At 45.2% G+C, this 13,159-nt stretch overlaps 1 protein-coding gene across 1 annotated transcript in view; it reads right to left on the bottom strand.

The window, feature by feature from the left end:
- LOC103398008 (phosphatidylinositol 3-kinase regulatory subunit alpha-like) overlaps positions 1 to 13,058 on the bottom strand; it is a 17,949-nt gene extending 4,891 nt beyond the window's left edge. Inside the window, 9 exon segments of the mRNA NM_001328241.1 lie at positions 623 to 721; positions 1,106 to 1,211; positions 4,022 to 4,104; positions 5,020 to 5,218; positions 5,314 to 5,430; positions 6,109 to 6,180; positions 6,421 to 6,513; positions 12,238 to 12,367; positions 12,705 to 13,058. Coding sequence (NP_001315170.1) covers positions 623 to 721; positions 1,106 to 1,211; positions 4,022 to 4,104; positions 5,020 to 5,218; positions 5,314 to 5,430; positions 6,109 to 6,180; positions 6,421 to 6,513; positions 12,238 to 12,367; positions 12,705 to 12,896 — 1,091 coding nt within the window. The 5' untranslated portion in view covers positions 12,897 to 13,058.
- Between the last annotated feature and the right edge of the window lie 101 nt (positions 13,059 to 13,159).

Below are 13,159 nucleotides of genomic sequence, written 5' to 3'. Positions count from 1 at the left end.
GAACCGTTCTACGACAGAGGAAACCATTCTACGATGGTGGAACCATTCTACGACTGCAGAAATATTCTACGACAGCGGAACCGTTCTACGACAGAGGGAACCATTCTACGACAGAGGGAACCATTCTACGACAGAGACCATTCTACGATGGCGAAAATATTCTACGACAGCGGAAATATTGTACGACTGCGAAAATATTTGACGACGGCACAACCATTCTACGACTGCGGAACCATTCTACGACTGCGAAAATATTCTACGACGGTGGAAATATTCTACAACGGTGGAACCGTTATACAATTGTGGAAATATTCCATGACGACACAACCATTCTACAACTGCAGAACCATTTTACAAAGGCATAATTATTCTACGACTGCGAAACCGTTCTATAAGCTTCAAACAGGAAGACCAATCAGTCACCTGTTAGCTGTGTTAGCTGTGTTAGCTGTAGAGCTAACAACTGTGCTAATCTGTGCTCCATTAAAAGTCCATTTTAGAAAATTTAAATCTTTTATTTTGAAAAATATATATATATATATATTATAAATAGAACAGACAAACTTTAAATGTCCATAGTTTTTTATAAACTTCCTTCGTTTGTTTGTTTGTTTTTGTTTACCTCAGAGTCAGGGTGTAGTCTCCGTGCATCTTCGTCGACGCGTCTCGCACCAGGAACGTTCCATCGGCCGTGTCTCTCAGCTTGTCATTCACCTCCTCTCTGTTAAACACACACACGTCTGAGCCATAATAAACCGCCACTGTTAATATCAGGTCAATGTGTCAAACAGACGGACCGCGGGCCAAATACGGCCCACTCGACGAATTGCGAAAATTTCATTTTCAGGACATGTTTTGTAAAAATTATACTTCCTTAAATATGATGATTTTTCGTACGTACTTTCTTTGGCTTGAAAACGATAAGGAATTCACTTCTTTTTTCTTTGCGATATTTAGCAATAGCAAAAATTTCGCCAAGATTGGATTCAAAAATTTAAAAAAAAAATCTGCGATGTACTAAGGGAGCGAAAGGTGAACCGTGATATAGCCTTGAGCTTTAACCCCTCTCCACCACTCGTCCCCCCCCGTCCCTCCTCCGTCCTACCTGGAGATGTCGCCCCAGTACCACTCGGCGTCCTGCAGAGCGATGCTGTTGTTGAAGCTGCTGGCAGCTGCCGGAGTTGATGACTTCACTGGTTTGGGAGGCAACGCTGGACGGCGGGAAAGAAAAGAGTCGATAAACAACGATAAGACAAGAAACCAGAAATACACGACATATTTCTGCGGTCGTTATCTGATCGCTAACTCAATCAAAAAATGTTATTTAAGTTATAACAATAAATTATGAAATTGTTTGTGGAACTTTTTTATATTTAATTTGTAATTTTGACCAGTATGCAGTATTTTTGTTAGGATTTTTATTTAAAATTTTCATGACCACGGTGACGTTAGCTAACCAAATGAAATAAAAAACAAATTGAAAAATTTAATTTAATTTAATTTTTTAAAATGTAATAAAAATGTAATAAAATTAAAGACTGTTGATTTAATAGGTTTAAAAATTGCAGAAAAAAATAAAAAATAATAAAATTCAGATTTCACTGAATTTAATTTTATTAAATTAATAAAAATTGAATAAAATTAAATTCAGTGAAATCTGAATTTTTTTAAAAGATTTCTGCAAATAAAAAAAATTCAGATTTCACTGAATTTAATTTTATTAAATTAATAAAAATTTAATAAAATAAAATTCAGTGAAATCTGAATTTTTTTATTCTTTTCTGCAATTTTTAAACCTGAATTAACAACAGTCTCTATCTGTGTGTACGATTGTCATCATATTTACACATCAATCACAAGAAACTGGTATTTAATTAAATAAACCAAAAAAATAATAAAATAAAATAAAATAATTTTCTCCATTCTACAAATCGATATTTCAGAAAACTATGCATAAAACATTCTGTTCCAGGGAGAGGGTCACATGACGTCGTTTACGCAAAGACCAGATTTATTTAATAAAAAAAATAAAAAATAAATAAATACATATTATGTCAGAGCCACTTCCTTTAGAAACTCAAAAAAAATCTCACACCAAGACAGACTGATTCCTACTCTAGAGTTAAACTCCATTTCAATCACCGCGGCAACGACGGCCATCTTATTTCCTGCTCCCCAGCCACAGGTGTCATGCCCTCTAACGGCCCCCAGGATCAACCCCAGGCTCGGGGGCTCCTACCTGGACTCTGCATGTTAATGTAGCATAGGATCTTCTCCCGTCCTCTCACGGGCTCGTCACAATCCATGTCGTCCCCCGTCCCCACGCGTTCCCCTAAACTCCCTCTAAACCTTCGGCGATGCCGCAGCGTTTCTGCGGACGGAACGAAACCTGCGACCTCCCCGTCTGGCTCTCATCGCCTTCATCCAGCGGTCCAAGCGATCGCGTCTCCCGTCCGCTGACGTCATTTTGGAGGAAACGGTTCCGGGTCACTCTTTTTTGTCTCCATGTCTTCTCGAGTCTCCCAGTTATTCCTCCTCCTCCTACTCGCTGCCCCTACGATCCGTCCCCAAATGTTCGCCCCCCCGCCTCCTCAACTAGGGCCAAGCCAACACGGATTATATTTATCTGACAGAAGCGGCGAGCAGACATTTGAAGCGACGCAACTTTCTCTCCTTCTGCTCTCTTTCTCTTTCTCTCTCTCTCTCTCAGCTTCAGTTCAGAGCTCAGGAGAGGAGCTTGGAGATGTATGACATCACCATTGCCCTTAGCCAATCCAGTGATGGCAGTGATGTCACTGAGCAACACAGCCCCCTCCTCGCCCCTCCTCCTCCTCCTCACCTTCCTCCTCCTCCTCCTTTTCTCTCCTCTCCTCTCCCTCTGCTGCAGCTCACACTCTCAGGATGGATGATGTCATCGTTTTAGTCGCCTCTAGGTCTGACCGTCGGACGGATCGATGCGCTCAATCCGACAACGACTGGGCGTTCCTCGGAGAGGAATCGGACTGATCGCCGCAGACCCCGCTGGTCGCAGCCGAGTTCACAAACACTACAGACGTATTTTACCACCGCAGACCACTAGGGGGCACCTCGGTTCGGAGTCACATTTGAGCAGACAGAGGTCAAAGGTCAGATCGTCTTCATACGGGTCTGATCAGCATAAGGAGCGACGCTTACGTTACCAAATACAACCAGCTGGCAGGCAGCTGTAAATCAGTGGTAATCAACTGGCGGCTCGTGGGCCGAGTACAGCCCACCTTACTGGCCCAATAAATCGCCATCCGACCCAATAAGGGGCCTCTCTCTCTTATTTTTGACTCCAGTACCAGGAGCGTAAACTGAATGAAAACAACTCTACAAAAGTGATGATGAACCGGAGGCCCGCGGGCCACATCTGGCACACCAAACGGCCCCAATTCTGCCCACGACTGGATACCAAAAATTATAATTGAATATAATAACGCTAGACAAAAATGTGATATTTGAGTGTCTAATGATAGATTAGAACCGCCAGTGGACAGTGGAGGTACTGCACAGGGGTCATTACATTTTTAGTTGACTTTTTCAACTCCTTAACATTGAACAGTTGTGTCGTCAAGATAACATGAATTTTGTCTGTTGTTCACAACTTCCTGTTCACTGCCTTCTATTTCCAAGTACTTTCCTATTTTTTTTTTTGTTTTTTGTGTTGGTGTTTATCTCCCTGCTCTCGTTTAAAGGCAGGATGTGACCGATATCTGTGCAGTGCGACGGTGACGCACGTTTCCAGTGTAATGATGTGGCAGAGGAACTGGAAACGTCCTGCTGATGAGTGAGGACGCCAAGTGTCCAGAGATAAACAACTTGTGGTTTTTATAAAAAAAAGAAGTTTTTTTTTTCTAGCCTGTGGTTTCTAACATCAGATTGATTTCAACATTTTAGAGAAATGTTTACTTAGCACCACCAAGTGGACATAAAGGTGAACTGCATGCTCATTGTTAATGGACACAAAAACTTGACCTCTCACTTTTAAAGTGTGTGTTACCTGGTGCAGCCTGATTCATGTTGAGTTCACTGGTTATCAGAATCTCCAAAACCTGAACCAGAGGATCCAAACCACATTCAGACCTGGACAAAGAAACAACCAGAGTCGTCAACGTCGCACACAAATATCTGACATATTCATACATATATATATATACATATACATATATACATACATATACATACATATATACGTATCTGTATGTATATATACAGTATGTATATATGTATTTATACATATACATAAATACATATATACAGTATATACATATACATATGTATATATACATATATACATTTACACATATACATAAACATACATATATACATATACATATATACATACGTGTACGTATATAGGTATGTATATATGTATGTATATATGTATGTACGTATTTATACATATACATACATACACATATATACACATGTACGTATACATACTGTATATACAGTACATACATATATACACAGCACATACATATATACATACATATACATATATACATACATATACATACATATATACGTATATGTATATATATCTATGTAGGTATGTATATGTACAAATACATACTGTATATGTATATATACATATATACATTTACACATATATACATAAACATACATACATACATACATATATACAAACATATATACATTTATACATATATACATGCATATATACACATATATACATATACATATATACATATACATTAGACATATACATACATATATACGTATACGTATGTAGGTATGTATATATTTACGTATATGTATGTATGTATTTATACATATACATACTGTACGTACATATACATACACATATACATATATACATACATACATATATACGTACATACATACATACATATACACATGTATCTGTACACACACAGTGTATATACACATTATATATATATATATATATATATATATATTTATGTTGGTGTACAGATACGTGCGTGCGTGTATACAGAGGTTTCTTCTACTGACCCTGCCATCTGTCTGAAGACTAACGGACTAAAGCTCTCGGCCAGGTTCCGGGGGGTCAGCTGGTTCCTGGAGCTGTGTAAACAGATCCGGGCGAAGTGTCGGACCACGCTGAGCAGAGTCAGGCCGTACTGGGCCTGGCAGACCGGAGAGCTGGCTACTCCCCGCAGGACCTGAGCACACTCCTCCAAATCCCTGACCTCTGTGGAAGAGTTAAAAAAAAAAAAGAAGATTTTCAGACCAGAAAGGTTTAACAAAAAAGATGCGACTCAAGGGTCGGGTCGGACTTCTGCTGACCTTGTACTTGGTGAATCATGTCGGCCTGTAATGAAGACGGGAGGACGGGACCAGGGAGGTCCAGCAGGAAGCGGACCACGCCGTCACACAGGGACGACACCTCCAACTGGTCCAGGTCTGAAAATGACAGGATTGCGTATTGGCAAGAATCCGACGATAAGTTACGTATCCCGATACGTATCCCGATACGTATTACAATTCGATACGTATCCCGATACGTATCACGGTGCGATACTTATCACTATACGACACGTATCACGATATGCACCACAATACGATACTTATTACGATACGCATCACAATTCGATACATATCGCAATGCGTATCATAATATGATACGTATCACGAAACGATTCGTATCACGATATAATATCACGATATAATACGTATCACGATACAGGACCAATTATACAATATATTGCCATACTATCATTAAAAAGATATATTGAGTTTGTTTAAATAATTTAGTTGTGGGAAAACTGTCAGCATAGTAAAAAAAAACAATTCAGTAGAATATCGAAACGGTATTGTGAGAAAAAAAATCCCAATATTTGCAGTATTGATATTTTCTTCGGAAAAAAACCCATCAAAGTTCAAGAGTTTAAGGTTCTAAAAGTGTTCAGTCATCGTGTCAGAGTCATTTTTTTTCCCGATTTATTCACAGATAACCTGCAGCTCTAAAATAGTTTTCCTGTCTTTTTCACAGCTACATCATTACACTGACAAAGATTCACGATCCGGACACCTCATCATCTCACGACTACTGATTTACAACAAATCAAAACCTCTGCTCACCAGCTTCAGCCAACTGCCGGGTGTCCGGGCCTCCTCCGCTCACATTGCGATAAATGGTGGGACAGTCCAGACCTGCGGCGTCAGAGGGAACATGTCAACTTCAAGGTCTGTTTTATTTTTATCTTCAAGTGCTTTAAAATGCTTTTTGAATCCCTGAGCTAAGCTAAGCTAAGCTAAGCTAAGCTAAGATCAGACCAAACGTCCATCTACTGCAGGTCCTCCCAATCCATCTAACCCTCCCCTGCCCTCCCGCCACCACCACCGTAAATTGCCTACATGTACCATATTCATGACGATACGATAGTTTCGTACCTTTGGTCTCTATGGCCTCCATCAATCTGTTAAGGAGGGGAGGGGCGGTGTCCGGGGGTCCGAACTGATCTGGGAGGTCCGCAAGCACAAACCCTGGGAAGAGAAACAGCAGAAGAAAAGTTGTTTAAAAGTCTGGGTGTAAGAAAACATCGCCACACTGAAATATCACAATATTTCAATTCACGATTTCACGATGTAGAGCCCTCTGTTCCGATGTTAGTAACCTGATGTTCAGATGGAACAGCAGCAGAGTCTGATACTAGGATCACACTGGGACTACAGCTACACTGGGGGGAGGGGACCTCAATATACCATCTTGTCTTAGTATCGCAATATATCACAATATATATGTACCGTGATACGTATCGTATTGTGATGCGTATCGTATTGAAATAGGCATCGAATCGTGATACGTATTGTTTTGTGACATGTATCGTTTTGTGACACGTATCGTATTGTGACACGTATCGCTTCGTGATATGTATCGTTTCGTGACACATATCGTATTGTGACACATATTGTGATACGTATCGTATTATAATAGGCATTGTATTTTGACATGTATCGTGATACGTTTCGTATTATGACACGTATCGTGATACGTTTCGTATTATGACACGTATCGTGATACATATCGTATTGTGACACGTATTGTGACACGTATCGTACTGTGATATGTATTGTGTTATGTATCGTGATATGTATTGTGATACAAATCGTTTTGTGACACGTATTGTGATACGTATCGTGATACGCATTGACAGAATACATCCGATACACAGCCCCAATCTTAACGTACGGTTTGAATGACACCATTTCCACATTAGTCTGTAGAGACTGAACGTTTCGCAAGATGCGTCCGTCACTGAGACGCCCATCTCCCGAGGAGAGACGCGTCTCTCTTATCTCTGACATCACGGCATGGCCCTAAACGAAAGCAGACACATCGACAGTCGCCGACACGTCGACAGTCGCCCAGACCACGGCTTAAAAAAAAAAAAAAAAAAAACAACTACAAGAACCAGCAGCTGCGGAGAGGGAGAAGGTTTTAATATAAAAAAACGCAGCAGGAAGCTGGGGCAACGCTAGAGAAGAAAGGAAACATCAACAGCTGCAACACACACACACGCACACTCACTCACACACACTCACTTCCTGTGCTCTCTGGTACGACCAGTGGTACCAGCCAGAGATGTGAGCTGTTTAGTCAGCAACCACAACACTGCTGGCTGGGTGTGTGTGTGTGTGAAGGCTCATAGTGTTTAATCTATACATGCTGTTCCGATTTTTTTCCTGTGATGTGTTTAAAGTTCCACTACTTCTTAACTCAACACCTGTGTGTGTTGTGCTAAACCAGTGGTTCCCAAACTTTTTTTTTTTAAAGTCACAAAATTCACGACCCAAGTCAATGGACATTATTCGTAAACTCCTGGGAAACATGATGATGCGAGACGACCCCAAAAAAAAAAAAAAAAAATTAATAATCTTGCGACCCACCTGAGGGTCGCGACCCAGTCTTTGGGAAACAATGGGCTAAAGTGAATATATAGATATGATACACAAGGTCAGTCAAACAAAGTTCAGTGGACAAAGATCCATATTTGAGGATCGATGTGGTGTGTATTCCCGCCGGTCACCAGGAAGATCAGGGTCCAATTCCACGACAGGGACATAATGTTGCGACAGATCCAAGAATTTCCCAAATTATGTTCAAATTACATTTTTGTCAATTAGTCAAATGTCAAAAGTCAACTTTATTGTCAAATAGAATTCTGGAGGATGACCTTTGACACCAGGTCACTACCTGATTGAATGGTTTAAGTTTGGCTGAAATAAAAAAGTGACGTTCGCTCTGTTTTTGTGTAATTTCTTTTTTTATTTTTTATTTTAAAGGGACTTAATTCAGAATCAGCCGTGTTCAAATCTCAAAATCTTGTGTTTCAACCGAGCAATATATTAACATATATCCCCACCTAAAATAGAGAATGTCCCTGTCAGGGAGGAAGGCTGCATAAATAAATGAATAAAATCAGTGTCCTCACAAGAATAGATAGACACTTCTGAGTGTGTGTGTGGTTCATTTAACTCGTGACCAGAAAGGAGCCGTAGAACATTAAACTGCGTGACTCATCACATCACACAGTTGTGGGCTAAAATCTGTTCATTTCCAGCAACATCACGTTGGAAACTTCTGCTTTTTTTTGACATTGACGGAGAAATGGTCACCATGACAACGGGTTTTACTAAATCAGCGGTAATACATCTCAGTCTCACTAGAATAACAATGTTGTGTTTTGCCATTCGTCGTTTCTAAACAGGTGACCTTTGCCCTAGTTTCTCCGATGATAGTAGGTATTCCTTGAATTAGCTCGATTAGCTTCTTTTACCCTCTCCTTGAATCGCAACCTTAACGTGGTGGAGGGGTTTGAGTATCCGAATGAACCTAGGAGCTATGTTGTCGGGGGCTTAACGCCCCTGGTAGGGTCTCCCAAGGCAAACAGGTCCTAGGCGACGGATCAGACAAATAGCGGTTCAACCCCCCCTTTGTGATGAAGAAAAATACAGCTAAGAGGTTCACGTCGCCCGGATTGGCGTCACCGGGGCCCCACTCTGGAGCCAGGCCCGGGGTTGGGGCTCGCAGGCGAGCGCCTGGTGGCCGGGTCCTTGCTCACGGGACTCGGCCGGGCTCAGCCCGAACAAGCGACGTGAGTCCGCTTTCCAGTGGGCCCACCACCCGCAGGAAGGCCCACAAGGGGCCGGTGCCTTGTGATTTGGGTGGCGGTTGTGGGCGGAGACCACGACGGCCCAATCCCTGGACAACCACTCTAGCTATGGGGACATGGAATGTCACCTCGCTGGGGGGAAAGGAGCCTGAGCTCGTGCAGGAGGTTGAGAGATACCGACTAGATATAGTCGGGCTCACCTCCACACACAGCTTGGACTCTGGGACCCAACTCCTTGAGAGAGGCTGGACCCTTTTCTACTCTGGAGTTGCCCGCGGTGAGAGACGGCGTGCTGGCGTAGGCTTACTTATAGCCCCCCAGCTTGCCAGTCGTGTGTTGGAGTTCTCCCCACTGAGTGAGAGGGTCGCTTCCCTGCGCCTTCGGGTCAGGGACAGGTGCCTCACTGTAGTTTCGGCCTACGGGCCGAACAGCAGTGCAGAATCCCCGGCCTTCTTGCTGACACTGAGAGGAGTACTGGACAGTGCTCCTCCCGGGGATTCCATCGTCCTGTTGGGGGACTTCAACGCCCACGTGGGCAACGACAGTGACACCTGGAGGGGCGTGATTGGGAAGAACGGCCTCCCCGATCTAAATCCGAGTGGTGTTTTGTTATTGGACTTCTGTGCTAGTCACAGTTTGTCCATAACAAACACCATGTTCAAGCATAAAGGTGTCCACCAGTGCACTTGGCACCAGGACACCCTAGGCCGGAGGTCAATGATCGACTTTGTAGTCGTGTCATCTGACATCCGGCCGTATGTATTGGACACTCGGGTGAAGAGAGGGGCTGAGCTCTCAACTGATCACCACCTGGTGGTGAGTTGGCTCCGCTTACGAGGGGCAAAGCTGGATAGACCTGGCAGACCCAAACGTATCGTGAGGGTCTGTTGGGAACGTCTGGCAGAATCCCCGGTGAGGGGGGCCTTCAACTCCCACCTCCGGGAGAGTTTTGAACAGGTCCCGAGGGAGGCTGGAGACATTGAGTCTGAGTGGACTATGTTCTCCACTTCCATTGTTGATGCGGCTGTCCGAAGCTGCGGACGTAAGGTCTCCGGTGCCTGTCGTGGCGGCAATCCCCGACCCCGGTGGTGGACACCGGAAGTAAGGGAAGTAGTCAAACTCAAGAAGGAGTCCTATCGAGCCTGGTTGGTTCGTAGGACTCCTGAAGCAGCCGAAAAGTACAGGCAGGCCAAGCGGACTGCAGCTCGGGCAGTCGCGGAAGCAAAAACTCGAGTCTGGGAAAAGTTCGGGGAGGCCATGGAGGAGGACTATCGGTCGGCCTCGAAGAAATTCTGGCAAACCATCCGGCGCCTCAGGAAAGGGAAGCAGTTTCCCACCACGGCTGTTTACAGCAGGGGGGGGAGCTGCTGCCCTCGACTGAGGAGGTCGTCGGGAGGTGGAAGGAATGTTTCGAGGAGCTCCTCAATCCCGTTGACACGTCTTCCGAGGGGGGAGCTGAAGCTGAGGACTCAGCAGCTGATCCTCCAATCTCCTGCGCTGAGGTCACCGAGGCAGTCAAAAAGCTGCTCGGTGGAAAGGCGCCGGGGGTGGATGAGATACGCCCTGAGTATCTTAAGTCTCTGGATGTTGTGGGGTTGTCTTGGCTGACACGCCTCTACAGCATCGCGTGGCAGTCGGGGACAGTACCTCTGGACTGGCAGACCGGGGGGGTGGTACCTCTTTTCAAAAAAGGGGACCGGAGGGTGTGTTCCAACTATCGGGGGATCACACTCCTCAGCCTCCCGGGAAAAGTCTATTCCAGAGTACTGGAGAGGAAAATCCGGCCGATAGTCGAACCTCGGATTCAAGAGGAACAATGCGGTTTTCGTCCTGGTCGTGGAACACTGGACCAGCTCTATACCCTTCAGAGGGTGCTTGAGGGTTCATGGGAGTTTGCCCAACCGGTCCACATGTGTTTTGTGGACTTGGAAAAGGCTTTCGATCGTGTCCCTCGTGGTATCCTGTGGGGGGTGCTTCGAGAGTATGGGGTTGGGGGCCCTCTTTTAAGGGCTGTCCAGTCCCTGTACGATCGGAGTAGGAGCTTGGTTCGCATTGCCGGCAGTAAGTCGGACCTGTTCCCGGTGCATGTGGGACTACGGCAGGGCTGCCCTTTGTCACCGGTTCTGTTCATTATTTTCATGGACAGAATTTCTAGGCGCAGCCAGGTGTCGGGTGGGGTCCAGTTCGGTAGCCACCGGATTTCATCTCTGCTTTTTGCAGATGATGTGGTGTTGTTGGCTTCTTCGAACCAGGACCTGCAGCATGCACTGGGGCGGTTTGCAGTAGAGTGTAACGCAGCTGGGATGAAAATTAGCACCTCTAAGTCCGAGGCCATGGTTCTCGACCGGAAAAAGGTGGTATGCACCCTTCGGGTCGGGGATGAAGTCCTGCCTCAGGTGGAGGAGTTCAAATATCTGGGGGTCTTGTTCACGAGTGACGGTAGAATCGAGCGTGAGATTGACAGGCGGATCGGTGCTGCGGCCGCAGTAATGCGGTCGCTGTATCGGTCCGTTGTGGTGAAGAAGGAGCTGAGCCGAAAAGCGAAGCTCTCAATTTACCGGTCAATCTACGTTCCTACCCTCACCTATGGTCATGAGTTGTGGGTCATGACCGAAAGAACGAGATCAAGGTTTCAAGCGGCTGAAATGAGCTTTCTCCGCAGGGTGGCAGAGCGCTCCCTTAGAGATAGGGTGAGGAGCTCTGTCACGCGGGAGGAGCTCGAAGTAGAGCCGCTGCTCCTCCACATCGAGAGGAGTCAGCTGAGGTGGCTTGGGCATTTACATCGCATGCCCCCCGGACGCCTCCCTCGGGAGATGCTCGGGTGCCGTCCCTCTGGGAAGAGACCCAGGGGAAGACCTAGGACACGCTGGAGCGACTACGTCGCTCGGCTGGCCTGGGAACGCCTTGGGGTCCCCCCAGAAGAGCTAGAGGAAGAGTCGAGGGAGAGGGAAGTCTGGGTGTCCCTGCTCAGACTGTTGCCCCCGCGACCCGGCCCCGGATAAGCGGTTGAAGATGGATGGATGGATGGATGGAGCTTCTTTTACACAAAAAAAAAATCTCCCGATACCTTGACAAGATGCAAATTCAAACTCACCATCAGATTCCGAGTCGGTCCTCGCCGACGCTGCTGACGGTGGTCTGGGTGGGCGTGGCTTGGGCGTGGGTGGAGACATTCTCTTTCGGCCGACAAACTCCACATACGTCCCCGGGAAGTCGCCTTTTTCCTGGAGGGACAGAAAAGTTGTCGTATTATATTACGATGTGGTTAATTTAGCAGTTAGCTTACGCAGCTACCTGTAGGGGTCTAAGAAAATATTGATAAACTATTATCAATAAATATTGCGATATTCAGTTTCACGATATCGTATCGATATTCTCCATGTATCTTTGTGTATTGATTTTTCTATTACCAAATCATCAATATAGCGTTGACGCTCAAGTATCGTGATACGAATCGTATCGCTAGATTCTTACTACTAGCTAACAATAAGTTCCTATTCCGATAAGTACGACATACGTGGTCGACCGAAAAAAAACAAATGTTCAAATTGTCGGACCCACCTGGGTGGTCTCGTTGAAGCCGGGCAGCCATCCGATCTCCGACGGTCGTTCCTCAGCTCCGTTGCCGCAGCCCAGAGCTAGCAGCGCTCCCTTACTGACCAGCAACATGTCCCCCACGTGCAGGTCGATGTCCTCCTCCCTCTCCTTCTTGTAGTCGTACAGCGCTCGGTACTGAAAGCCCTCGGAACTCATCCTGACTTCTCGGGACGTATGGCTTCGCGACTTGAGTTTTTTTTTTTTTTTTTTTTTTTTTTTTACAAAAATAGGTTCTACTTCCAATCCTGAGATGATCTAATGTGGACTATCTGCGGTCGGTAAAAATGGCTTCTTCTGCTGTTTGTGAGTCTCCCCAGTCTCCATGTTGGCTAGTGTCCTGTCATCCGTCCAGGCTCAGCCACAGCCACTCAGTCAGAGTATCTCTGCCGTTCATGAACAGGAGTCGGAGCAGGGGGAGC

This window comes from Cynoglossus semilaevis, chromosome Z (assembly GCF_000523025.1).
Source record: "Cynoglossus semilaevis isolate Cse_v1.0 chromosome Z, Cse_v1.0, whole genome shotgun sequence".
NCBI classification, from domain to species: Eukaryota; Metazoa; Chordata; class Actinopteri; order Pleuronectiformes; family Cynoglossidae; genus Cynoglossus; species Cynoglossus semilaevis.
The sequence above is the reverse complement of the archived record's forward strand: the minus strand, read 5'-3'. Positions and strand labels throughout refer to the sequence as shown.